Source organism: Pomacea canaliculata, linkage group LG4, assembly GCF_003073045.1.
Source record: "Pomacea canaliculata isolate SZHN2017 linkage group LG4, ASM307304v1, whole genome shotgun sequence".
NCBI lineage: Eukaryota > Metazoa > Mollusca > Gastropoda > Architaenioglossa > Ampullariidae > Pomacea > Pomacea canaliculata.
The window spans coordinates 34,534,052-34,561,003 of NC_037593.1; the positions used below are offsets into that span (position 1 = coordinate 34,534,052).

Genomic DNA, 26,952 nt, shown 5'->3' on the forward strand with positions numbered 1-26,952 from the left:
GCTGGATGGTACACACCCTGCGCAAACCAGCTGACACCATTGCCCCAATTGACTGAAACTCTCAGGGGAAGAGGAGAGCTGTGAGACTAAAGCGGAAAAGAACAGTAGAGAGCAAGGCAAAGGACCCAACTGAGTGGAGTGGGGGGCGGGCTGCCCAAAACCGGGTCCACTGGAGAGGTGTTATTGCAGTCCTATGCTCCTTGAGGAGTAACAAGGAATAAATGAAAGGATAATCTGATGCTGTCCTTTTTTGCTGCTTGGTATATAGTTACAGGAAACTACTTGAGAAACAGTTATAGAAAGAGAGTTATAGTAAAGCAGTTGTGAGATATAGGAAAGCAGTTGGCAGATAGTTAAAGGAAAGCAGGAAAGCAGTTGCGGCAGAATCTAGAAAGTATCAGGTAAGAAATCTAACATTACTGAGTAATCTTGGGTATCAGAGCTGAGTACATTTTAGAGAAGCTAATATTAAGGACTGTGAAAAGATAAATTAGAAGGCTAAAAAATTTTGATGGGACACTGAAGCTTTTCAAAGAATTCAATTCTCTTAAACTTAAAAAAAAATCTTAGCAAATGCCTGATTCTGACATCCAACTACCTATCACAGTATTTTTCAAAGGTTATAAGGTTGAGCACAAGAACTAATGGTGGCATATCACCCAGGAAGCACAAGTTCCATAGAGGGCCAGTGCTACAACAATTTCTGCCTGACTACTTGTAAAAAGTATTGTAGCAATTTAAGAGGCCATCATGAGGGTGACTATGTTTAATGTTAATGTTATTGTAATGGGTTCAGGTCACCACTAGCAGGCATCATCAAAGTGACTATGTCTAATCTTATTGTATTAGGTTCAGGGAACTATTAGCAGGCATCATCAGGTTGGCCTGACAGCAAATCTCCTTCAAGTTGGATGCTGAGTTGACCAAGAACGACTCATGACTCTGCTTCTCCATCCTGTAACATTCACCAAAACTTAGCATATGATCTTTCTTTTTTTTTCTCTCTCTTTCTCACACACACACAACACAAACACACATCCTATGTATCACAACTCAACACATAATGTATCTCTTTCACACACACTCACACCATACAAAACCACTACTCAGGACAATTACATGCACACCAAACATCACAGTATAGAATGTCCCACACACACATAATGCACACAATCTCTCACGCATACACATCGTACATGCACACCAAACACCACAGTACACTTCATCAGAGACATGCAACACAACTGAGCACTCTCTCACAAACACACAGCATGCACCCTAACGATAAGGCTAAAACTTTCCTCCTTCAGGCGTAATCTTACCAGGTACATTTTCAGCTGAGGGTTAAAAGCAAGGTGGGTAAGTTACACCCAGCCAATAGCTGAGCATATATCCACTTTGGCATACAGCACCGTTCCCCCCCCCCCCCCCCAACATACACACAATTCACCATAAAGCAGCAGATGGCGTCAATATAATTTACGAATGAGTATTTTAAATGCCAAAATACTCCAAAAGAAACATTTTTAATGAAACTGCCACTTCATTAGTGAATAAGCTGATAAATATAATCCCATCACAAATTAAATTAACCAGTCAAATATGCCATAACCATCAAATGAATGTGTCAAATACATCACCAGGACACAAACCTGTCAAATATAATGCCATCAACTCCATGTTTTCGAAGAAGTTGCTTGACATGGGCTTCATTAAGGTCCTCCCCCCACACAAATAGCACCAAGCCCAAGGACTGAATGTGCTGGATCAAAGGTATGTCACGGATGAGACCCTCTGCTTGGAAATTCACTCCCTACATAAGGAGAAAGAGCTTTGTCAGTCTCACCCTAAAAAAGGGTGAGAAAATGTCTCATAAGAGTCTGCGCTCGTCAGATCTCATCCTAAATAAGGAGAAAGAACTTCATTAGGTTTCATCAGCTGCGTACCCATGAGTCAACAGGTCTCCTGAAAGGTGGGTTACTTCTGGTGACATCAAGTTTCATGAGTGTGGTACCTCTGATCTAACCATATTTTACAAGCTTGCTACCTCTGGTCTCATTAATGAACTGCTTCTGGTCAGGGTTAGGGTTAAGATTTTGCTTCACCATATTTTGATATTGGAAAGAAACATGACTGATGTTTGCTAAACAATTTTTATCGAAGCATTTCCTTTACAGCAAGGCAACACTTTGATTCATGTAGGAACTGTTAACAACTGATTAATAACAATGAGGATTTATATAGCACTTTCCAATGACTTAGAGAATTTTACAGAAATGATATACAGACTGAATCACCCACAACTATGCACCATATTCACGTATTCTCATAACAGACACTCATTTCTACTTCACACACTCACTCATACACAAATACAGACACATTATGCATTCATGGTCAGGACAGGGTCACAGGGAAGTCGCCATTCAAAATTCTTTTTCTCTGAACTTCTCTTCCCTTATGTCCCAGCTAGACAACCCTGCTCCTCGTATGATGACTGTCTCCTTACTCTCCTTGTCACCAGATTAGCAACATACGGCCACATGATTTTTAGTTACTGTGCAGCCAAACAATGGAACTCTCTTCCTTCTCATATCCACCACCTACCAACCATTGAATCCTTTAAATTTCCCCTGAAAACACACCTCTTCCTTGAGAATTACTCCTAACAACAGTCCACACAATGCTAGTCCTTTTTCACACCCTTCCCCTCTTTTCTGCTTATTACTACTTCAATACTCGTCTTCCTTTTGTATAATCATGATACTCTCAGTCCTTGTTACTTGGATCTTCTTAATGTTTTTTTATATTTGTCTTTTATTTGTCATCAGTCTGTTGTTTATTCTTCTGTTGCTCATAAGTTGTTTATTCTTTCGTTGTTCATAAATTGTTCTTCTGTCCCTCATATGTTGTCCATGTCTCCTTGTTCTTAAGCGCTAATAGCATGCTCCTTAGAAGTGTGAGTATATGCTATATAAATTTATTATTATGATGAGCAAAAGAAGTCACGTAGGCATATAGATGGGAGTGAGTTCAGAGAGATACTGAGAAACGGTGGAGAAAGTCAAAGTGGAAAGTTAGTAGTCTAAACAATCTGCGATTGACAACCAGTTAAGAGAGTGTATGATAGGTGATGTATGTTTACATCTAGAAGGTCTGTAGATGAGGCAAGCAGCAGTATTCTGGATCCTTTGAAGTCTGTCAAAATACTTGGGAATGCCAGTCAAAAGAGAATTACAATAGTCCATCCTTAACAGAACAAAGGCACCAATAAGAATTTTAGTTGCATCAGAGGTGAGATAATGATGAATAGTACTAATCCTAAAAAGTTCAAGGTAAGCAGTTCTGCAGACATGAGAATTGAACTGAATTATTTATTTGATGGGTCGACGACCCCTTCAAAGCAGACATGAGAAATATGCTGATGAAAAGTCAAACTCTGATCCAGAAAGGAATAGTTGAGTTGTTATAGACAGAGAACAAGGAACAAATGTCAGCTATGCATTCCTGAGTCTGTGTCAGTTGTCCAGCGAGTTCAGTCAGTAAGTGGGGCTGACTGATAAAGCTGTGTATCAGAGCACGGCATAGTGTGACATAACATCAGACAGAGGGAAGGTATTTAACACAAAAGGTATAGGAACCAAGACAGACCCTAGCACGACACCATATCTCAGGGTGGGGGGGGGGGGGGGAATTGGTTTTTTACGCGGTGCCAGCAACTGAGGCTATATTACGGCAAGCAGCCAGCCCTGTAAACAGATGCCACGTGCAGAGAAAGAACAGCGTGCCCAACACAAGAAATGAACTCTGGACAGCCAACCCTCACTGTATTGGTGACAGGCGCTAACTGTTGAGCCACCGGACCGCTACCATATCTCAGGACAGAAGCATCTGAGTTAACATCTTCACACACAGTCTCAGTTTAGTTCATGAGATAGGATCGAAACCTGGACAGAGCAACATCATGAATACCAAAAGATTGCTGAAGTCTGTGTAGAATGATCGACTATGTAGAAGTATAGAATGATCGACAGTATTAAATGCAGCTGACCAATCTAACACCACCAGAAATGACACTTTGTCATTGTTAGCACTAAGGATTATGTTAAAAGTGCTAGTGTCTGATTCATATTAAAACTGTGATGAGCTTTTAGTTCAAAGATTTAACTGGTCGGTAACAACAGAATTTAGTCCTTTTTACTTTCATTGGTCTCTGCTCCAGACTCATTTTATGCAGTTCTTACCAAGCACAAAAATGATTTAATTTTTTTTTTTTATTTCATGACTTTATTTTCTGGCTCATCTATAAATATGCAATAAGGTAAACATTTGTACAGCAATGGGCATAACTGTGAAACAAAGTTTAAAAATAACAGAAAAAAAAGGTGCATTAGTTGGAAAAAAAGGTACTGCAACACTTTTGTGGTCAGGTAGAGACTTTGTACCACCGATCATTAACTGCTCTCCATTCCTATTCATCCTTATTAATTCCCTAGGGAATTCCCTCAGCTGTTCTTCATTAGCATCGATTCTAGATGGTTGTTTCAAACCAACACGAAGAATGATAACAATTATTTTTCAAGTACCACACAGCATGCTCAAATGTGTGCCAGCCATAGTTTTTTGTGGGTGAAAGGTCACGCTGACTTTCAAACTATGCACCGCTCAGTGAAACTTAACTGAAATCCTGCAAGACGGTAACCTAGAATTACCTAGGTCTGAGGTTAGCAATATACAGCAGAGTGCATACATAATATGTATATGTTGACGACGGTGAACAGAGTTCTTTACATATATACAATAACAGCAATAGGTACATTTGGTACACTGCATTAGGTCATCTCAGGTTCACAGAAACATTACCATTGATGGAACTGATCAAGTGTATGGTGTGTGGAATGAATCAGTTGCAGTGACAATTTGTTCTATATACACACATTGCATATCTCGGGCCAAATCACAATAAAGGGAACTCATGTGCCAGCACATGATCAGTAATCGAGAAGACATGCTTACAAATGATGGTATACGACAGGGCATGTGCACTGTATGGCCATCTCTAACAGACATTTTTCTAAAATCCACATCGCTACACAGGGAATGTTTGGGTCTGAAAGAGGCCATACATAAGGTAACCAAACAAAAATGCCACAGGTGAACATCTTACCAACAAGCCCTCAGCCATTGCAAAACTGATTCCATGGTTAAATGTCTTGCAGCGCCAGTTACAGTAGGGCGTGTACCGGACTGTTGGACCATTGCTCAGAAACAGCACAGGGTACTTGTTCTGCTTCATCTGTAACCTGAAAAATGCAAGAGAATACAAAAAATGCATCCAAGAATATAGGAAATACATGGAAGTCACATAAATATGCACTTACTTGTTTTCCTAACCTGTCATCATCCATCTGTCGCTTGTCTAGTACCAGTCATTGAGTGCAGCACATGGATAGAAACGGCAGGTGACAAAACTCATCATACACGTCAGCCTTAGGCAATAGTGAGCAGGTCCTGCACAGGATGACTACTGTACTCCTTCACATTCATAAGTCTGTGTTTCTGGCCACTGTGGTGTAGACCACCCTCCAAGGTACCTTGAAGGATAATCATCAGCAAAGTTTTGTGCTGGGTCATGTAGCCAAACCAGACCAGCTTACACACCAAGTAGTGGTTCCTGATGCCCTACAACTGTGGTGATGGGCTTCATCCAAAGTCACTGGTTTTATGTTCTCCCTAAGAGACTCGAGTGGCCTCCTCAGATACTTGATCTTGAATGGCTGGATTCCGCTCTCTGTACTGGCAAGAAAACTCTGATTTCATATCCGTAAAGCAGGATCAGTACTATGAAGAACTTGTACAGCTTGTACTTCATAGTCAACCTGGTGTTATGGCTGTATCACATCCTGTTCAGCCTAGCCATTGTATCTGCTGTTGTCACAATCTTGATGACAGATATGTCGTGGAGCTGTTGTCCCAAATACTTAAAACTGTTTACCTCTTCAAGCCATACCCTATTCATCTAGATTTCTGCTTTGCAGTTGCCAATGACCATGACTGTACTCATCACAACTGGTCTCCATTCTATGTGCATTAGAACTGTCTGTCACAATGCTGGTTAAGGTCTTGCAGTTCTTTCTTAGTGCATGCTATCAGATCTATGTCATCTGCAAACATAGGATGCAAATCAGCTTTCCACCAATGGACAGGGTAGTGTGATGGCATGAAGAGTTTCCTGCATGATGTTCTCCAAGAAAATAAGCAAAGGTCAAAGGTTAAGGAGTGAATCTAAATAGATTTCTACTGTCATTTAAAAGAAGGCTCATTGAGCTATTATACATTGCTTTGGTAACTTGGATGTGACCCTCTTCAATGTTGAATTTTTGCATCGCATGCCACAGTACCTGCTGGATATGGGTGTATGGATATGGATGACTGCTCTGACCACTTCCCTGTGTATGAGGAAACCCACACTATGTGTCTGCCCTAGAGTAGAGTGAGTAAATTCTTTGGTAGAGGGTTACTAACCCTAACCCACCTGACCTCTGCCAGACCCACAATGTCCCTTTCAGTAACTACTTACTGGTCTGGGTCACATAAAGGTCAGGAACTACCTACATTATGCATGTGTCTGGGTCGAATGAGGAGAAAATTATCTTGCGGCTGCCAGCATGCTTGAAAACAACCTTGAGGATTTCATCAGTGTGCATGTTCTGATCAAAATAGTTGTCCATCTCACTCTCTCCAGTCTGAAACCAAAAATCCAAACTTCCTAAAGATGACAGAATGGTAATAAAGCCTAGCTGCACTGAAAATATGTAGCAGTGATTACTTGACAAATCATGGAATAAAATAATGACATTTTTCTAAACAGCTGTAGAAGGCAAGAATAGTGCAAGTTGAAGAGATATACAATGTTTAGTGGTCAAATTTCTTTCTTCGAGGACTTACCAGATGACATGGCGATCACCATCTAGCTACCTCAAATCAAACTGTCCAAACCTGTTCTGGTCAAACTAGCACAGAACAGTAGGACATGAATTTAGTTCAGCCCCCTTCCCATCCCCACCTGTCACCCTAGTGAGCACTCAACTCCAGTTTTTTGCCTGGACTGAGTCTGGCATCCACTGCGGGGATGCAGAGGGGTGCTAGCTGTACTTGAAGGAAGAAATTTTATCACCCAAAACAGTATTTCTTCTTTGTAATGTATCAGATGACATGACTATGTAGAGGCTAATTAAAAGGTGGAGGGAGTGGTAACTCACCATGGTAGCAAACCTAGTGACATGCTAGTCGAAACAAACAAATAAACACAACCTAAATCCAGCTGGGCTATAGGCTGTGAAGCCGCCTTAACTGCACTAATGAAAGCTGCCTTCAGGCCGTCACATCTGCCCCATGCTGTGCTGCCAATCCTTCTACCAACGTCAGAAGGGGTGCCAGGTCCCACAGGTAGAACCTGGGGAACGTCATAACATGCCTTCCTATCACCTGAATGCTTTCAGGTCTACCTTCCCAAGCTTAAGAAGGTTGGAAACCAACACCATTCCAAGAAGTGGAGAGAATGCAAGCTACAGTATGAGGCAATGAAATGGCAAGCAATGCAGAATATCACTGTAGGTCTTCATATCCCACAACCCAAATGACGGAGAGTATCTATTGTCTTTTAAAAAAGAAAGGTATCGGTGTTGTGTAACCATTTTGTCACTCAGTAACCCGAGGTAAGACGAAGTAGATATCTAGCCTTACCTTACACTGCTCTAAAGAGAAGAGCTTTTGGTGTATACTTTACTAACATGGTTCGCTGCCCGCAACCTTGTCCCCAGTGGCCTGGAGCAACAAACTTGGCAAGAGAAGATCTGGGCAGGCAGTCGGCGCTGCGAAGATGTTAGATAACGTGTAGCCTTCACTGTACTTCACAGGCCACACTGATATATCCAAGAGACCGAAAAATGGGGTAGCTGACACATGTCTTAACTGTGTGGAGCTGGCAAAAAACTGGAACTGAGTGCTCACTAGTATGAAAGGAGGAAATTGAGAGGGCCTGAACTGTCCTACTGTTCTGTGGTTGTTTGACTGGAACAGGTTTCAACAGCTGGATTTGAGGTAGCTAGATGATGATCTCCAAATAGTCATGTCATCTGGTACAGTATGAAGAAGAAATAAGGGGTGTGGCAGGAATACAGTGCTGGTGGGAGAAATATTAGGTATGGGGAAGGAATAGGGTACAGGCAGGAGAGATATAAGGGGTGGGGCAGCAGCAGTAACAGGGTACATTTCTCAAGTGACTTACAGTTCATTTCTTGATAACATTTGAGACAAACATCAGTAGAATGCTGTGCATGAGTTTTCATGACATTATGACAGACAAAAGACATAAATGTTCTGCAAATGTGCAGCTTACTTGCTTACATCAACTGACAACCCTTATGGGTCATAAAGCACTTGAGCACATGCAACAATTCAGCTGTTTATATACAGAGGACAAAGATGTACCTCAAATTTCAAAGGGTATTTGACTTCAATGTTGAAGCCTAATGAAACATCAACAGTCTCCAGACAATGGCACAGCGTTGGAAAAGGTTGTTCATTTTCCGGGGTCCTTTCTGGGTTCACTTCTGGGGGCACAGAAGTCAGTTTAAGGTGCTGACTTTTGGGACAAAATATCAGTAACAGACACTACATCAATCTGCAAAATATTTGCTAAGAGATACTTAAATACTACTGATTAAAATATTTTGGTAAAATGAACATAAACAGTGTGATATAATGGATGTTGGCACTGTGAACTGAAAAAAAAATGGTCAAATCCACATAAATATTATGACCTAATGGATGTTGGCATTGTGAACAGCAAAATGGTAAAACCCAGCCCTTTCCTTCCTCCACTTTTACCTCCACTTGTAATCAGATATCCCACAATGCCACATGGGCAACAATTTTGTAAACCAGATATCCACCAATGCCACGTGGGCAGCAATACACTCAATGGGCTGACCCAACTAACTTCTAAAGCTGCATAATCAAAAGGTTGAAGCTTTCTACATAATACATGTACTGTACAACACTACTTTTACATATTCTTATATATGTAATATGAAAGAACAAAGATTAAGCAGCTACATGAAACTGATAAGCACTAAAGTACATACTGCACCATATTAAATGCCCTGCACCTGTCTGTACTACAGCATCCAAGATTCCTCCTCTGCCCTGAACTACTGTAATTCTACTACTACCATGGTGTATTTGCAATTCTACCTTTGATTCAGCATGACATGGCATGCCACAATGTATCGCAACTCTATCCCTGACCCAGTGTTACTCTGCATGCCATGGTGTCAAATAATTCTACCCTTACCCAACAACCTCTATTTCTATTGTCAGCTGCTCCTTTCATAGGATAGGATGAGGCTGAGAAAAGATTGGTGTACATCGCCAGTGATATGTTTGTTGATTTATTTATGCAAATTGTTTAATGTGGTAGTATTTTATGTTTTGTTTATGTATTGTTTAATTAAAAAAAAATTCTACCCTTACCCAGTGATGCTGCAGCTGCCATGATGCATTGTAAATCTACCATTGTCTTGATATCACATGACCTGGCATGCATTGATTTATCGTAATTTACCCTTCACCCAGTGTTACTCTGCAGCTGCCACAATATAATGTAATTCTACTGTTGACCCAGTGTGACTCTGCATGCAAAGATGTAGTTCTACCCTTGATCCAGTGTGACTCCGCATGCCATAATGTACTGTAATTCTACCCTTCACCCAGTAAAACTATGCATGCCATGGTGTATTACAATGCCCATCTCCTGTTTCCAATGATAGGAAAGAACATAACACAAACTTGAAGAGGCAATGTGTTAGAAAGTTTTTGATGATGAGTGGTATTCAACCCTGGAAGGCAAAGGCATGAACATCCAACAGAATACTTTTCTTCCAGGTCATAACCCAAAAAATGTCACAGAGAGATTCCCAAGTACAAAAAAGAATGGCAAAGTGAGGAAGAATTGTGAGCATCGATGGATGCCATTCAATTACTTGCATCCTGTGGTTCACTGAGTGGAGTCTGGACCTGCAGCTGGCCTATTAAGACAGCCTGAAGCCTTCCATTTATCTTCCTGACAGCTGCCCCCACATCACATGGGAAGTGGCATAGGATAACAAGAGCACAACGCTCTGCCACACATGTTTTCTATTTTGTTTAAAAATATAATAAGCCTGCTTTCAACTGTCTTTAAAATTTAGCCCACTTTCTGTATTGGGGTGGCAGAAGGCAAGGTACTGAGCCTTCCTCTATGCCTGCTAATCAATCCAGCTCTCTTCAGTAAACCATGGAAGACATGAGTGGTGATTATGTGCCTGCTCAGCTATCCAGCTTGCCTCTGTAAACCATGGAACATGTATGGTGATTACATGTCCCTCATCCAGGGACAGTTGCCGAATGACCTATAACTGTCCACTTTTATGCTGCAAGGATTCCACTAAACCTTCTGCACAGGTCAATTGAAATCATTTCTTTTTATAAGTGACTTTTTTTTCTTTTTTCTTAAAATGACCCTACCTTAAACTGAATTATGTAACCTGTTAGGAATGTAATGCAAAAGACAGCATTTTTAGATGAAAAGACTACAAGAACTATCACACCCAACATTACCCAAAAGACAGCATTTATAAGATGTGAAAGACTATAATACCTATCATACCTAAAAGATATCATTTATATTTGAAAGACTATAAGACCTATCACAACTAACTCAACCTTTAACAACAATACTATGTTATTCAGTGATCTGCTGACTATACTCAATGCATTTCTTAGACATATGAATGACACTGTCAGGAAGGGTGCCATGATGAGGATCATTATCAGTTTATCAACATTGTACTCACCATCAAACATGAGCATACCAACTTTGTGCCTACACCAAAGCATATGACCATACTAACACTGCTTACAATCAAGTATATTGGTATACTAACACTGCTCACCACCAAGCATATGAGCATACAAACTTTGTGCCTACACCAAAGCATAGGTATTAATATTCTTTTCAAAAGGATCAGCTATAAAAAAGAAATGACAGGTGACTGACAAACCATGAGGATAGGAACACCTGGTTTAGGGTCAACCTTGCTTGCTCCCATCAAAACCCTAACCCTTTTAACCCTCTTAGCACGATAGGCCATGCTCATGGCTTTGTCAGGAAGCACGAAAAAGGCGATTTTCATTATTTTTTTTGTTGCAAAGTTCAAGTTTTTTCCTTTCCAAACATGTACAGGTTTCTTGGTCTAATGTTTACCTCAGTGCAGCAATAATGAAATGCAAACTTCACCCACTGTCGTCTTCACAGTCTTCAGTAACAAGCCAGTCATCGTAATGCTATATTTTTATGTCGTGCTAAGGGTGTTAAAAGAAATGATAAGTGAGTGACAAACCATGAGGACAGGAACACCTGTCTCTGTACATACCTATTTTCTCTTCATGTTTTGATGATGAGTGGTACAACTGAAAAACATGAGGGAAGGGTTAGCTGTATCAGTAACTACATACCTAACATTTGTCTTCAGAATCTGAGGAAAAGTGTTTACAAATGGAACAAACATATCGGGCATCTTGCATACGGTAATCATCAATGAAGAATAACATAATTCTTGGAAACAGACTCACACCATGACAATTTTTTAAAATCATAATTTAAACTGCAAGTTAAAAATGTTTTTTTTTGCTTCCTAGTGCCATTATGTTCAAGCAAAAATGTAAATAATCATAATGATAAAATGTTTGTTTGAAAAGCAAATCCTCATGGCTTCATCTTTGACTTCATCTTTAACCTCCTGTGCTCTCCTCATGGCATTAGTCTTGTCCACATATTTCTTCATCTTCATCGCTTGGCATTTTATTGGGTTAGACCATGTAGCTGCATGGTGTTAGTCTTCTCATCATATTTCTTCATTATCATGCCACTGATGGTTAGCCCATCTAGGTCAGCTTTTTAAATACTAATCAACCCCAACTCACTCAAGGTGAGGTTTTTATATGCTAATGCCTGCTGCTCTCTTGTTTGACATGCTTGTCAACCATGCATCTATGCATGCAGGTGAGCAAACACACAATGCATGAATTAATAGCACGTACATAAACACAAGATGCATGAATTAATAGCACGTACATAAACACAAGATGCATGAATTAATAGCACTTTACCTTCATGGACTGAAGGTGCTCAAGTTTGAGATCTTTCACAGGAATCTCAAATAATTGACGCTCATGGCTATCCTGTGATGAAATCAGTATAATTATAAATAAGCATCACTGAACAAAAGCTACACTAATCGAAATAACCAATTAATGCAACTGCAATTGTTACTGGAAATAAAATACTCAATCAGCTGTGTTCCTGAAATATTCTGAAGATCTGAACCTACAGCTACATCCTAAAGTGCAAGGCTCACTCTTGTTGGCCTCCCTGCCATACTGTGATCTGGAACTTTGGTAGTCTTGAAAATGATAGCTGGAGAAGGCAGTAAGATGGCATAAAATGTAGTTTTCAAACTTGATAAGCAATAGACAAGGTTATGATGTACCATTTTGTGGTTCATTTCTGCATCAGCATCAACTACTCTATACTATTCCATCCCTTACACAGGCAAATATACCTCCTCTGCCCACATACAACACATCTCCTATGTAAAAATATCTCCCCTGCCAAAGACCAGCCTCTCTGTGTCCTCCCCTACCTTTTGAGAATAAGAAAGGCAAACACTGAAGTCATGATAAATGACTGGTATCTGGTCCTTTGTGAGTAGAACATCAAACTCCACAAAGTCAGCACCCTACACAAAAAAGAAAATGAAATTAAAGCATTTAGAAAGTCATGATGCATGTCAAGATATCACTTAACCTTAAAAACAGTTAACACACATAAATGAATGTATTTTTCCATACACACATCCCCAACGCACACACATATTAATACAAACATGCATATACATCCTACTGAAGACCTCCACCAAGACAGGTCAACATAAGTACCCCAAAAATAGCAAAGACACAAAAAGCATTGCTTTATTAAACCAAAGGACAGAATATTGCAAAGACCTGTACAACTTCCAGCTGAGGATAGAGGCAAAAGTCCAGACTAGAACCAGTGAACCTGCAGACCTACAAGTCCTATGGACTGAGTTTGAGGGAGCTGTATGCAGCCTGAAGAGAGGGAACTTACAAGAACTTACAACTCTGCTTGCAAGTGTGGACAGGAGAATCCAGGATTTCAAGGACAAGTATGTGATGAAACTGCTCTGAATCTCCTATAGTCAATGTACAAACACAATAATCTCCTATAGTCAATATACAAACAACACTACAATCTCCTACAGTTAATATACAAACAACCCTACAATCTCCTATAGTCAATGCAGAGGTGAGGGAAGGGGGAAATTGGTGTTTTACACCAAGACAGCAACTAAGGCTATATCATGGCAAGGCAGCCGGCCATGTAAACAGATGCCACATGCAGAGAAAGAACAATGTGCCCGAGATGAAAGCTAAACCCAGGTCAACCAACCCTCACTGTATTGGCAACAGGCACTTACGGTAGCATCATTGGACCACCCATACAATGTAGAAACATCACTACAGTCCCCTATAGTCAATGTAGAGATCAATGACTTTGCGGAGTCCACAGCCACTGCTACCCTCATGGCACACCAGGAACCTATTCTCACAACTGTGAAGCAGTGTAACAACACTTGGACCATTCTTCAGGGCACCTTGGTGGGTGGTCAAAGCAAATGTGTATAGAGAAAGAACTGACCAGCAAACATGAAGAAGAGGGATGGCTGTCAAAGCAGATGCAGACAGAAGAAAGGACTAACTAGAAAATATGAAGAAATGGACTGGTTTAGTTCAGCCATGTGACTTGGACCAACACTATGACTAACAACTGACTAGAAAACAGAAGTGGGCTGGTTGTTCCAAGCAGGACCTTCCCACTGCCATTCAAGAGTGGGTTAATTGTGGTTAACCTTGTAGTGAACTGTTGCTTCCCTGACAACTAGAAACCAGCAAAGATCATTAGTTGGTACTAGTCAAAGGATGTATGTAGGTTGCACACATATTCCCCACAAGCATGCACACACACATGCATGCATCACACACACCTCCAAGGAGTAAGCAATAACACACCATAAATAGTCTATGTGTGTGTATTCATACACACTATTCAGAGAATAAAGTCAAGGACATTGATTCAAGACTTATCTTTGGCTGCTTAAGTTCAGATAAAGTTAGAACCACAACAGCATGGTTAAGGTTAGGGTCAGACCCAAGACAGCAGCATGAACTAGGCTTACACTCTGGACACTGTTGCAGGCAACAGAGAAAAATCAATGGAAGGAGAAGAGAGAAAGAACTTGCTCGTGGCTAAAGCCAAATCAGAAAGAAAAAAGAACTTATACATGTCAAAAATAAACAAGCCATAAAATGAACAGAAATGACTTGACATAGATGCTCCAAACTGCTATTACAGATAAGAAATAAACAAGCTATAAAATAAACAGCAATGACTTAACATAGATGCTCCCAAATGCTTATAACTTCATTTTTATTTTAAATATCAAAAGTTATTGGATTACAAGTGCAGTGACTATCACTTACATTACTAGCTGCAGTCAGCAAAGAAAAGATGGTGTTTTCCCGAACATCTGACACTCTGAGAACAGCCAAGAGAAAATGCTACTTTTATGAACAGTCTCAAAGCAGCAGCTATGATAAGTATAAAGTTCTTTATGTTTTAATAATTTGTGGCACTTATGACAGTGATTTTTAAGAAAGCAATCATTGAATTATTAGAAAACATGTGTAACTCAAATGTCTAAATTATTTTGTAGCATTCTCAATGGGAATAATGTGAAAATTATACTTTCACAAATGACATCTATAATACGTAGCTGACAATTTTCACCTGTAGCATATTTTCTAACTTTAAAATAAATTAAACCAGCAACCACTTTCAGTCTTAGTCCATATATATAGAAATGTAGACAATCTAAGCAAAAGCTTTTATGCCTGGATTAAATTTTTCAAAAATGGTGGAAAACATTTCACACAATATATCATCTATTTACAACAATATTTAAAAAAAACCAAACTTGCCCTCCTCCTCCAAAACCAAACAAAATATACATACTTTTTGTATTTATAAGAGGAACCCATTCCTCGATGGCCAACATTCAACGTGGAACCATCTGTCTTCCATTTCCAATGATTTTGATATGAAACTTCCATATCCATTGGAATATTCAAGGGAGTGATTTTAAACGTTTCAACTGGAGAAAGAAAGAAATTGTTAAAATAATCTTTATAAAGCAATATAAGTGCAATTCTGATAGCTTACCAGGTTTAACACATGAATTGTCTGCATTTATGACACAGCGAAACTTTCCAAGTTCTGCGTGGTTAAACTTTGAAGCCTCTTACTTGTAACACGATGTATCATACTATATGTATCACACAACTAAGCAAATAAAAAAGTCATTTTGGCTAGCAAATGCAAATATGAAGTTACTCTATAGACATTACCTGTTACTTCACCAATAGGCTTGTGGTTTAGCCCAATGATGGGAACTTTCTTTATTAAGAAAGAAACATCATTTTCTAATGGAAGCAAATGAGATGTTCCCACGAGCCTAGGTGCTGCAGTCTCAATGTGAACATAAAAATCAAGCTGAAATCCCTGAAATAAAATTAAAGACAATATGGATTTCAGAAATTAGTAATATGTAATTAACAAAACCCAATCATCTATGGGAACAGACTTTTGTAAATCTTTAATTGCACTACTAAGTTAGCTGAGGAGACAGCACAATGATGCTGTTCAACAGTTCAAGGATTACCATAGAGTCTTTTCACTTTTACCTGGTATTCCAATACCAATACAGGGTACAGTAAATAGTGATTGATGTGGTGTGCTGTCACTTGAAAGGTGGTGATGGTAAAGGGGAGATAATCACAGAAAAAAGAGAAGCCATGAAAACGATCCCTGCAGCACCACTCACTCATGATGGGTGAGGAAAGGACATGATCTGGTAACCTGCCATGGAGAGCTCCTTGCACTTAGGGTCATCACTGTCACATAGCCAGGTTTTAGTCATGAAGAAAATGTCAATGTCATGCTCAAAAGGATGTAGTCAACAAGCTCACCAGCCTTGCTGAAATGATGGCAAGCACACTCCTAATCACACACAACAATGGGAATCTGGTGAATCTTCAATTCACCAAACAAATCAGGAACAGAATAGAGCAGATATCACCCAAATAGGGAGATGCATCTCTACACATGAGACTGTGAGCTCTCAATAATTAAGTTCCTAATTCACTGTCTTAATGTTTCAAATGGTATACAGTGTTAGGGCCTTTCTTCACTCTGCTGCTGACTGCCCTGCAAGCCTTCTCTGAAATTCCTGATTTCATGCCATAAAATTTTGAAAAAGGAGCACCCCATAAGAATTTTAATTTGACAAGTCTTGTGTCTAGAGATGACTCTTAGAATTGGTTCCCCTATCTCTACTATCATGTGTGGAGGGCCGGTAGTCTGCCGTTGTTGTTAGCTTTGGCGAGGCCAACGGTTGATTGTTTGTTGTTGGCGGGATCTGCAGAGGCACAGCAGTGATTGGCTAGGGTTAAAGTTCGTTACTGCGCCGGCCATATAGGAGGATTATATAATTAATTTTAAACAGCTACCAAAGATACAAAATTGTCTTGATAACTATTGTAATTTGTCTTGATAATACCATGCTATAATTCCTCCTGTGGATATAAAAAACATGTTTCCAAATAAAGATGCAACATTAAATATATCTAGAATTACAGAAGCTGCACTGTGGATTATACGCTTACTGTGCTATATGTGCTAGTGTGTATCAAATCAATCATTGCTTTAATTCCCATTTAGATTAGGAGGAATCTGTACTATAACTGCTATCATGTAAAAATGCAACTATTGCTTGTATAAGCCAACCACTACTTTAATTCTCAGTCAGATCAGGAGCAATCTGTACTATAACTTACTACTATATATAATGTCATTATTACTAGTATGTATTCATTACCATGTAATAATTACTGCTTTTATATATTCAATACCATGTAATAAATATCATTATTGCTCGTATGTATTCAATACCATGAACTTACCACATGGTGATGATTGGCCCCTCTGGCAATGAATACTAAATAATCATCTTTTTCATAAATACAGCCAAAAGGAGGCTGTGGTGCTGGCTTCTGGTCTGCTGAGTTCAGATTCTGTTTTTTGAAACATATCAGCAAACATTTACACACATACACACAGAGTTTATTCTATCATCATAAAATAAATAAACATCACTATATTTGTAATATACAATATTTGTTCGGTCACCACACTGCTGATTTCACAATTCAATCTTCCATTTTCCTTACAGCTGGGATACAAACAAAGCAATCAACAAGGTCATCTAATTTTATTTAGTGCATGCATAATACACTCTTGCTGGCAGTACAGGTTAGAGGTTGAGTTCAGCTATCAGACACTCACAATCGCCTTTACAGGGTTAAGTACTTGTTTGGTTATTGGGGTTTAGGGCTATATTAGCATCTAAAGCTACATCATGATGCAGAAATTAGTCAAATGATTGCCTTTACAGATTGGTTGTGGGATTTTAGGCCATATCAGCAACTAAGACTATATCACAGTGAAAGAGTGAAAAACAAGATCCCCAGATGATATAATAATAAAAAAGAACACTAACAACATAAACCAACAAAAAGAATAAAAGGACAATAAAGAAGGGCAAGAAGCATTACAAAAGTGTAATGTGGTCTAATAGGCCATCATTAAGCCAGAGGCTGTGAATAAAACCAAAAGCTGATGGTAAAGCCCAACCGACTTGAAAAAGGAAAAAGGGGTGGAGCTAAACAAGAAAAACAAAGAGCCAGTCATAACAAATTGCTATATGTCAGGACAAGTTATTTAAATAAGCAACAGTAAAAAGTCTCTGACACCTGGGATAAACTGGTCAAAACTTGCCTCCTAAAAGGTGGGAATGCATGTCCCATCCTGTCTACTAGGTATTGCCTCCTCCAACAGATGGTTAATGGGTTGGTTGGTTGAGTTTCACAATATGCCAGTAAATAAGGCTATATCATAGTGAGAGAAGGTTACTCTATGTTGAAAGGGTGAAAAACAAGAACCTGAGGGGGGGGGGGGGAATTGGTGTTTTACGCTGTGCCAGCAACTGAGGCTATATTATGGCAAGGCAGCCAGCCCTGTAAACAGATGCCACGTACAGAGAAAGAACAATGTGCACACACTAGCACACACACAAAAGAAGAAACATAAGTTTACTAGCTGTAGGAGGAGCTTGTCCATACATTATTTTATGTGAAATATATTATTCATATATAATAATATCAAATCAAATCAAAAATCAAAACAGACTTTATTGTCTGTCGAGGAGACCCAGGACAGAAATTTGTCTTCGCTCACAAGGGCAGGCATACATTCTCATACAGACATTTAACACACAGCTAGGAGTAAACGCTAGGAGTAAAAAAGTGTAGATTGCACCAGTCCATCAAAGCAGTTTGTGTTTATCCTAACAGCAAACCTTAATAATATATAGTATATTACAGCTTTAAACAAGTACTTAGATAAAAATGTTTACAATTATTAAATGGGTCTTATGGTTGAGCTAATTAATAGTATGTTAATAAACATTAAGTCACTGTACACCTACAATTCAAATGAGTGAAAACAGTTTTATTTATATAAACAGCTCCATTCCTCCTGTCCAGCTCTTCCAACTTGGGGAGAAAGATATCAGCATAAATGACGTCTATATCAGCTCACAGCCAAAAGTGGAAGAATCAGATGCAGGCAGATCATGCAAGCCTCACTCAGGCATTAAGCTAAGACACGCTTTTTGATTTCATCATCTTGTTTTGTTCCTCACACCAATGCTCATATGCAGGCCCCAGGATTCCAGTTTGCAAACAGCACTGCTCAATGTTGATTAGATGTTGCCATAGGACACTAATGAAAATGAAATACCCTCCTTCACAAAAAAATCATCAAATACCAGGAAGCATTTTACAGTGACATAAGCTACAACCCATACACAGAATGTCCACACTGGCGTAATTATAATCTGCCTTTGTGTTAGTGACAGCAGTCTCTGTATAGAATATCAACATTAAAGTGCTTTCAGTTTGCTCATCAATTACTCACAGTGAAGTAGACAGCAGTCCTGCCACATGTTGGTGGCCCATCATGGCTATCATCATCATGAGTACAGCTTTCCAAAGAAATATCTGATGCTTTCTGTTCCACATAAATATATCAAATAATACAAATATATGTATACATATATGTAACGCCCATGTGCACAGCCATAAATACATAAAACTACACACATGCATGAGTATAAAACATTAATATATATATGTGTGTAATGGGAGCACCTTCAGAACCATGCATAGCACTGACAAATGCTGTTGTGTATTCTTCTGTCTCTTGTATACTGTCCATGTTCCATTCTTGCTCTAAATGCTAAGAGCATGCTCCTTACAAGTGTGAGTATACACTTTACAAATCTTTCAGTTATTATTATTACTCTCCACCCTACACCTCAGCTAATCATGGGAATATTGCAGACATGTGACATGAACTGAAAATGATGTAGTGATATACCAGTGACCTTAGATTGGGTGAGGTAGCATCATTTCCCTTCCCATCAACCGAGTTCACTTCAACGTGATGTGGTCATTCTTTCTCCACCTCTTCCCACAGGTCTATTAGCTAGAGAGTGGCCAGTTCTGACCGCCTCTAGAACAGGAAAAGAGCCATTTCACCAAAAGATGTCTTGGCTCCACTTGCATTCTTTGAGCTCCCTCCCAACAGACAAGCAGATAGTGGTAATCGAGGGAAACAGGCGAGTAGTGAAGCAATCAACATATTTCACCACTTAGTCCTGTCTTCAGCAGTGGTGAGTAGGTCCTGCATAGAATGACATCCATTTCTTCACATTTGCCTACCAGTTCTTCCATCTTGGTGTAAACCCCCTCCCGTCCCAGAAGAATTTTGGATAGTGTCAAGCTGGGTCGAATGGCCAAACCAGACAAGCTTGCCCCCCTTCACTGTGGTGAGAAAGAATTCTTGGTGTCCCCCATGGGTGGCAACCATGCTTCATTTAGATTACCTGATTTTGCACACTCCCTGCAGATGATTAGGAGCAGCTTCCTCAGGCATGGTCTTAAATGCCTGCATTCTCTTCTCTATATCACAAGAAGAGTCCTTGTCTGACCTCCCCACATCAAGATAGCAGCTAAGACGAGGAACTTGCACAGTCAATGCTTCATGGTGTGGTTACAAAGAGCATGCTAAGACGAGGAACTTGCACAGTCAATGCTTCATGGTGTGGTTACAAAGAGGGATGTGTACACCCTGTTCTTAAGGCTGCTTGTGTTAATGCACCAGATCCTGTCCAGCCTGTCCATTGCTGCTGTTGTTGTTATAATCCTGATACAGACATGTGCAGCTGCCATTTTTGGTAAGAGAGGCTATCCCAAGTACTTAAGCAAAGAGAGGGGAATGAACCCATGTGGGCGCAAGATCAGCTCCACTGGCATTAGTTTACCTCGGCTGCTTTTACTTTTCCTGGTGTTTTATATATTTGTTCACTTTTTTGTTCTTCATTTGTTCTTTTTTTTGCGCAATGAGCATTCTTCAGAATGGATACATGCGCATTACAAATCGACATCATCATCATCATCATCATCATCATCATCATCATCATCATCATCATCATCTGCACTCCACTGTATCCCTCTGCGACTGGTACCAGTTATGGGATGAAATGAATGAACAAATAACAAAATATGATGTTGCTTCATTTCATATTAACATTGTAATACATCTTTATTGTCTGTTTCTGTGCAACCTACAACTACTACACTCTTAACCCAATCACCTCACTCCTAGCAATAATTATCAGAAGTGCGCACACATACACTAGGTACATTAATTTTCGAACAGAAATAAATAAAACAACAAAAAACTCTGTAGAAATTAAATTACCATCCCAGGTTCATAATCCAAAGGAAAGCATTGAATACTGTAAGTCTCTTTTTGGTACTTTGGCTTCAACATATGAATAGGGCTGCTATGGAAACGAACTTGTATAGCCATCTGATGTTTCAGCCATCCATTGCTTATAGTGGTGGAGCCATCTTAGATACACACACAACAAAGATGAACTATCAAACATGGCATTCAATAATAACCAAAAGTTGCATTTATCTAAACTATGCTTTCAGTTTCAGCCCTCCACTGGTTATTGTGGTGGAGCCATCTTAAACACATACACTCAACACACTCTCTCACAACACACACACACCACACGCTCTCTGACTAACACAGCACCCACTCTCTGTGATTCACACATGACACTCTCTTTCTCTCTCTGACCCACACACAGAGCACTCACTTTCTGATATGTCCTTATTAATATTTTATTTATGAAACCAAGAAAGGTTACAGTGTGGCACTTAGAACTATACCCACAAGATGAAGTGTAAGGATCAAGATATGCTAAATATTAATTCTCAAAAGAGAAATAAAATTATTTGTACTGTAGCCATGCTGAAGACGTTCCTTGCTAAGGCTAACACCACATTCCCTAGCGCATAATCGGTCAGTTCTTCTTTGTTGTTTCAGGGAAGGGGACGGAAGTTCCCAAGGAGAATTTTCCACTAAAAATTCTAACTCTCATTGTTGGGTGCATTTTCAATCTATACCACGAGTTGAGTTTTTTTTTTTCCCATCCACTACACACCTACATCCAGCCAACCTAGGAATCCACAAAAGACCCTGCTTTTTTCCAGACAAAAGTGTGTTTTCTAAGGTATATCATTCAACTCCACAGATCTTCATGTGTGTTCTCTGCTGCTGTGTCACAATTAAAGACAACAGAGATCTCTTTCACTCTAGTGATACATGTTCACTTCCTTCACACGAGGACATACATATGACACGCTAGCATTCATTCAGACTGACACACTCACACAGGTAAATAAACTCCAAGACATTTACATTATTTACACGTACAACTACTATATCTATTCTAACCAACCTAGCCTACTAAAACCTAGCACCTATAACTCCCTGAGGTCAGGAAAGAGGAGATTGAGTGACGCGTGCCGCTTTCCAGCAGGACCAACACACCTTGCAGCAAATTGGTACTTCTCTTGTACTCAGGGTAGTCAGAACTGTAGTTTACTTAGAAAGGGGACCGAGTGACATGAGCAGCTTTCCAGTGGGAACTAAACACCTTGCGACAGAATGGTACTTCTCTTGCTCTCAGGGTGGACGGAACTAAAGCTTTACTTAGAGGGTTGGTCTGAGTGATATGAGCCGCTTTCCAGCAGAACCATACAAGGGGGTGCAGGGGGGAAGGAACAAACACTGTCAGCGGTACACATTGCCCTAAACAAGTGTTCCTGCTACAGTACAATTAAAACCTGCCACAAGCATATGGTGTTACAAGAAGGACATGTGGCAACGATATATTTATGCAAAAATGAAATGACTAGAGACTTTGTCATTAGCAGTCACAGCCTGCCTTAGATTCTTTCACTCCTCACATAACTGCTCATGTTTGCCCACTGACTTTGAAAAAAAAAAGAACTTAAGTGAAATTTGAGTTTAATTTTTCAATTATCCCAATAAGTCAGGAACATTGCTAAGAGTATTATAGAAAAATATACAGGGAGGTAAAAATTAAATGACATGAAAGTTACAGGCATGTCACAGAGGTATTACAGAGGTATTATTATTATATGAGGACATTAGTGTAAAAGATTTCATAGCTTACTGTATGTGCTAAATTCTAGCTTATAGGCATGTCACAGTACATGTATGAGGACACTAGCACTGGAAAAGATTTAGCAGTTTGCTGTATGTCTAACCCTTTATACATTTATAAAAGGAAAAAGCCTACCTTATTTACTAAATTCTGCAGCTTACATCTTACACATCTTTACATAATATTGACAGTAGTACAAAGGAGAAAAGTCTATAACATGAGCTAAATATAAATTGAAATGGAAAAAAAATTACCATATGTTCCAAAGTCTGCAACAGGTAGAACTAATGTGTCTTGATCTGAAATAAAACAATGCCAGTAACACCACCATTTTTTTTAAACAAAAGCATAATGGGTTACTTTTCTCAATTTTATTTTTAAACAGCATAAAACAGTATTAGACAAGCAACTACAGGTCTTAGAGACGTGTGAATTTCATAAATTACTTAATATGGTACACGAATTATATTTAACTTTAGCCATATAAAACATGATATTACCCTCAAGCTGTACTGCTATACAAACATTTCAGCGTTAACCATGCATCCTTTGAAACTGGCTAGGTAAAAAATAAAATAATCCCAAATTATTAAAAGACAACATGAGCAATCAGCAAAAATTGCTAGAAATAGAGCATAAAGTATCACAAAAAATATACTTTATGACGAAGAGACATGAGAAATATTCTATTATTGTTTTTCTCATAATTACACCTGGATTTATCGAGAAAAGAGGAAGTGACAAAAGGGTAGTATTTCTAAAAAACAGCATTGTCTGCATAAGCTGAATTTGAAAAGAAATGATGCAACCCTTGGTAAAAGAAAACAGACCAGGACACTGTGCTATTGCTGAATGTTCTCTTCAACACTCAGATGGAGTTAGTTTGTACTCATTTAGGAAATCATAAAGATAATAGCAACAAACTCCAGTGGATTAACTTTAAAGTTTGAATCTGTAGGACTGTATTTCAAAATCAGCAGTTTCATTTTTAGGGTTAAAAATCACTTCTTCGGTTCCCAGTCACTTAATCCCCAGACAATTCATCCCCAGACACTTCATCCCCAACGCTTCATCCTTAAAATGAAATTTTAACTATAAAAATTATGAAGCAGGCGAAAAATTTAACTGAAATTCAAATAATTATCTTCATATAAACATCACAATAAGTTTTACAATTAAAATAAATATTGAAATACATTAATAATATTTAAATGATGCTATTAACTTCAACGTCATTTGAACATCTACAACATTAGTTAAAGTATTTTAATTGTAAAACTTATTGTGATGTTTATATGAAGATAATTATTTGAATTTCAATTAAATTTTTCGCCAACATGTTCAGAAATAATGCTTCCTTATAGACCTCAATTTTATCGTCCAGACTAGTAATAATGGAATAGGTTTTCCACATTTGTTGAAACAGTTGCCACTCAGAAGCACTTTCTTCATGTTCAGTGGGAAGGGAGGATTGATTCTAGCATTATGCTGGTGGTTATGATGTGCTGAATTAGTATTTTGAGCCATCTTCAAAAGGAAAGAATGTACTTCCGTTGTACTGTAGAATGTCCATAGGATGATCAGTACAACTAGTTTCAACCCAAATATCTCAGAAGCAACAGTCTCAGAATGAGGGTCTGCTGCTAATGTTCGGTAAACCAAGGTATGAGTACCAAGCAGTGTACAACAGACGATTAGTGTAGATCTCGGAGCATACAAAAATTGTTGGCAGAAGTGCATAGTGGTTTACAGAGTGGGAACTAATCACTGCAGCAAATGAGACAAGGAACATGACAGCTCCATTACTCAAGGCGGTGGCTCCTCATAGAAGTTATAAAAGTAGACGGACTCACTGCTGCTACCATGTTTTGTTATTGGTTTGTATGCTATACTACCACCAGTTGGTGCAACTTATTTGTAGTGGCATGGTGTGGTAGCTTGTGCACCTTGTTGATCCACAGAGATATGTCGGCAGGAGCCTTGTGCTCCTGGCAGGTCTAACCAAGCTGAACAGGTCTATCAGGGTAGAAGCCAGACTTAAATGTTGCACACTGGCCCTCCAGGTTGGGGTTTTACTTTGGGCCAACACCCACTCATGTAAAAAAAAGAGCTGTTACAGAAATCGCAACAGTACCACAACAAAGGCCTGGTCGGGAAGATCCTCTTTAGAAGAGCTTATGACGTGTGCTGATGAAAGCATTAGGGAAGCCAGCTCGATGACTTACCTTTTGATGACCAAGGCAAGAACCAGTATAGGGACCTAGAACATTAGAACCCTCTACGTAAGTGACAAGTCAGCTCAAGTGGAAAGCGAAATGAGAAGCGTCCCTATGCTCCTCGAGGAAGAAACAAGAAATTAACTAACTGAACTAAACTTGTACGCTGTCATTCAAGGTAACACAGCTAGATTGGAGGTGTAGCTGAGAAGCCATCTTTCTTCAGAGAGAATGGAAGAAGGGACACAGCTCCCAAATAACACATAATACAACAGACATACACACTTACGAGGTTGGTTATTGGTTTCCCACCAAATAACTTTATTTACCTGGACACATACACTGACGAGGCTGAACGTTGGTTTCCCACCAAATAACTTCAACAAGCTCCCTCATCCCACTGTTCTCCGATTTTACAAGAATTTCCTGGCCAATAAAGAATCGATAGAATACAGTTTGGTTCCTTGGAAGATGCACTGTTCTTTCCCAAAGAGATCTGTGTGACAAAATGAAAAATCAATTAAAGATAGAATGCTACAAACTAATTTTTCATTCTCTACCTTATAAAGAATAATGAATGTAATAATTATGTTCCACATTTGACTATAAAACAAGATAATTAAAAAACACATCTGGGTGCAAAAAGGTCTCCTAGCCACAGTCAAAAGATATATTCACTCTTTTAAAATATGTAGAGTTCACAAGTAAAATTATTAACTGCACTTGAAGAAATAATTTAAACAGTAACTTGTATCTCTATAATTCTCCAGATATACAAGACTGGTGAATAAAAAGCTTAATACTTCTTGTCAACAGTAATGCAGTTGAGACGTATGGCAGTATCAGAAATCCAGTGTCCAATCTCATCTTTGTCACCAACAACATACATCTGAAAGCCATCTTCAACTTTCCCTTGCACTCTGAAGGTCACAGCGGTGCTAGCCATTCCTCCTGCAAACATGTTTTTGCTCACCTGTATTATTTGTGCAAATTATGTTTATTCATTCACCTCATTTACCTGAAAACTTCATGCTGAAATATGCACCCTGACCCGCAATGATGTCTTGTTTTTGTTTTTTTGTTAATTTGCTTATTTTATAGCAACAGTTTTATCTGATACCCGACTGAAAAATACCATTACAATACACAAAGATGTGTCATGTGGCGTGCTGTCATCTCTACAGGTCTGAGCGAACATGGCGATTAAACTATGGGGCCTGTCATCATGACGATAGTGTGTTTCACCCAACCTTTTTTTTTTAAGAGAATTTATTGCAAGTTGCAAATTAGTCCTCGTAACTTGTAGGCTGAAGGCGTTGTGATCGTCCGGCAGACAACCAACAAACATTTGCTACAATAACTTCAAGGTTTCAAAATACTATGCGGACAATGAAGGCAAAGTCTGGCTAAGCTCCCGTACATTTGCCGTCTACAGTGGGGTGTGTGGTTGTTGCAGCAGACGGTCACACGGTCCAAGTCTGTCCGGACCTGGGGTGTCGGCAGTACGACCAACACTTCTCACCAAGCCAATAAACATGATACTGTGCATCCAACCTTTGTTTCCATCTTTCTGTCTAACAAAAATAGTACTTTGAATTGCCATATTTCTGTTTACCTTGAAATGAAGCAACGACAACGACAGCGAGACACTCATAGCGTACACGGTTATCGTTCCTTCTGTTGGCAGGAAGCAGACGAGATGACGTCACCAAAAGTTCGTCTGCTAATCTTCGGTCAGGTGGTGGGCCAGGCATTCACTTGTATCACATGTATATATAAGAAAGGTTGTGGGCTATGCATTCATCTGTATAGCATGTCTCTATATA

General features: G+C 39.2%; 1 protein-coding gene across 1 annotated transcript; it reads right to left on the bottom strand.

The window, feature by feature from the left end:
- On the bottom strand, window positions 1-26,883 carry LOC112562577 (putative glycerophosphocholine phosphodiesterase GPCPD1 homolog 2). Its single transcript, XM_025235891.1, has 18 exons — window positions 26,742-26,883; window positions 25,930-26,077; window positions 25,456-25,622; window positions 23,165-23,209; window positions 21,125-21,276; window positions 19,277-19,369; window positions 17,203-17,313; window positions 15,589-15,742; window positions 15,197-15,335; window positions 14,665-14,719; window positions 12,747-12,842; window positions 12,214-12,285; window positions 11,478-11,514; window positions 8,494-8,615; window positions 6,616-6,746; window positions 5,168-5,303; window positions 1,653-1,813; window positions 1-955 (listed from the first exon to the last, which is right to left on the bottom strand). The coding sequence occupies exons 1-18, from the start codon at window positions 26,878-26,880 to the stop codon at window positions 838-840; spliced, it is 2,076 nt and encodes a 691-aa protein (XP_025091676.1). The 5' UTR covers window positions 26,881-26,883; the 3' UTR covers window positions 1-837.
- Window positions 26,884-26,952: the final 69 nt, after the last annotated feature.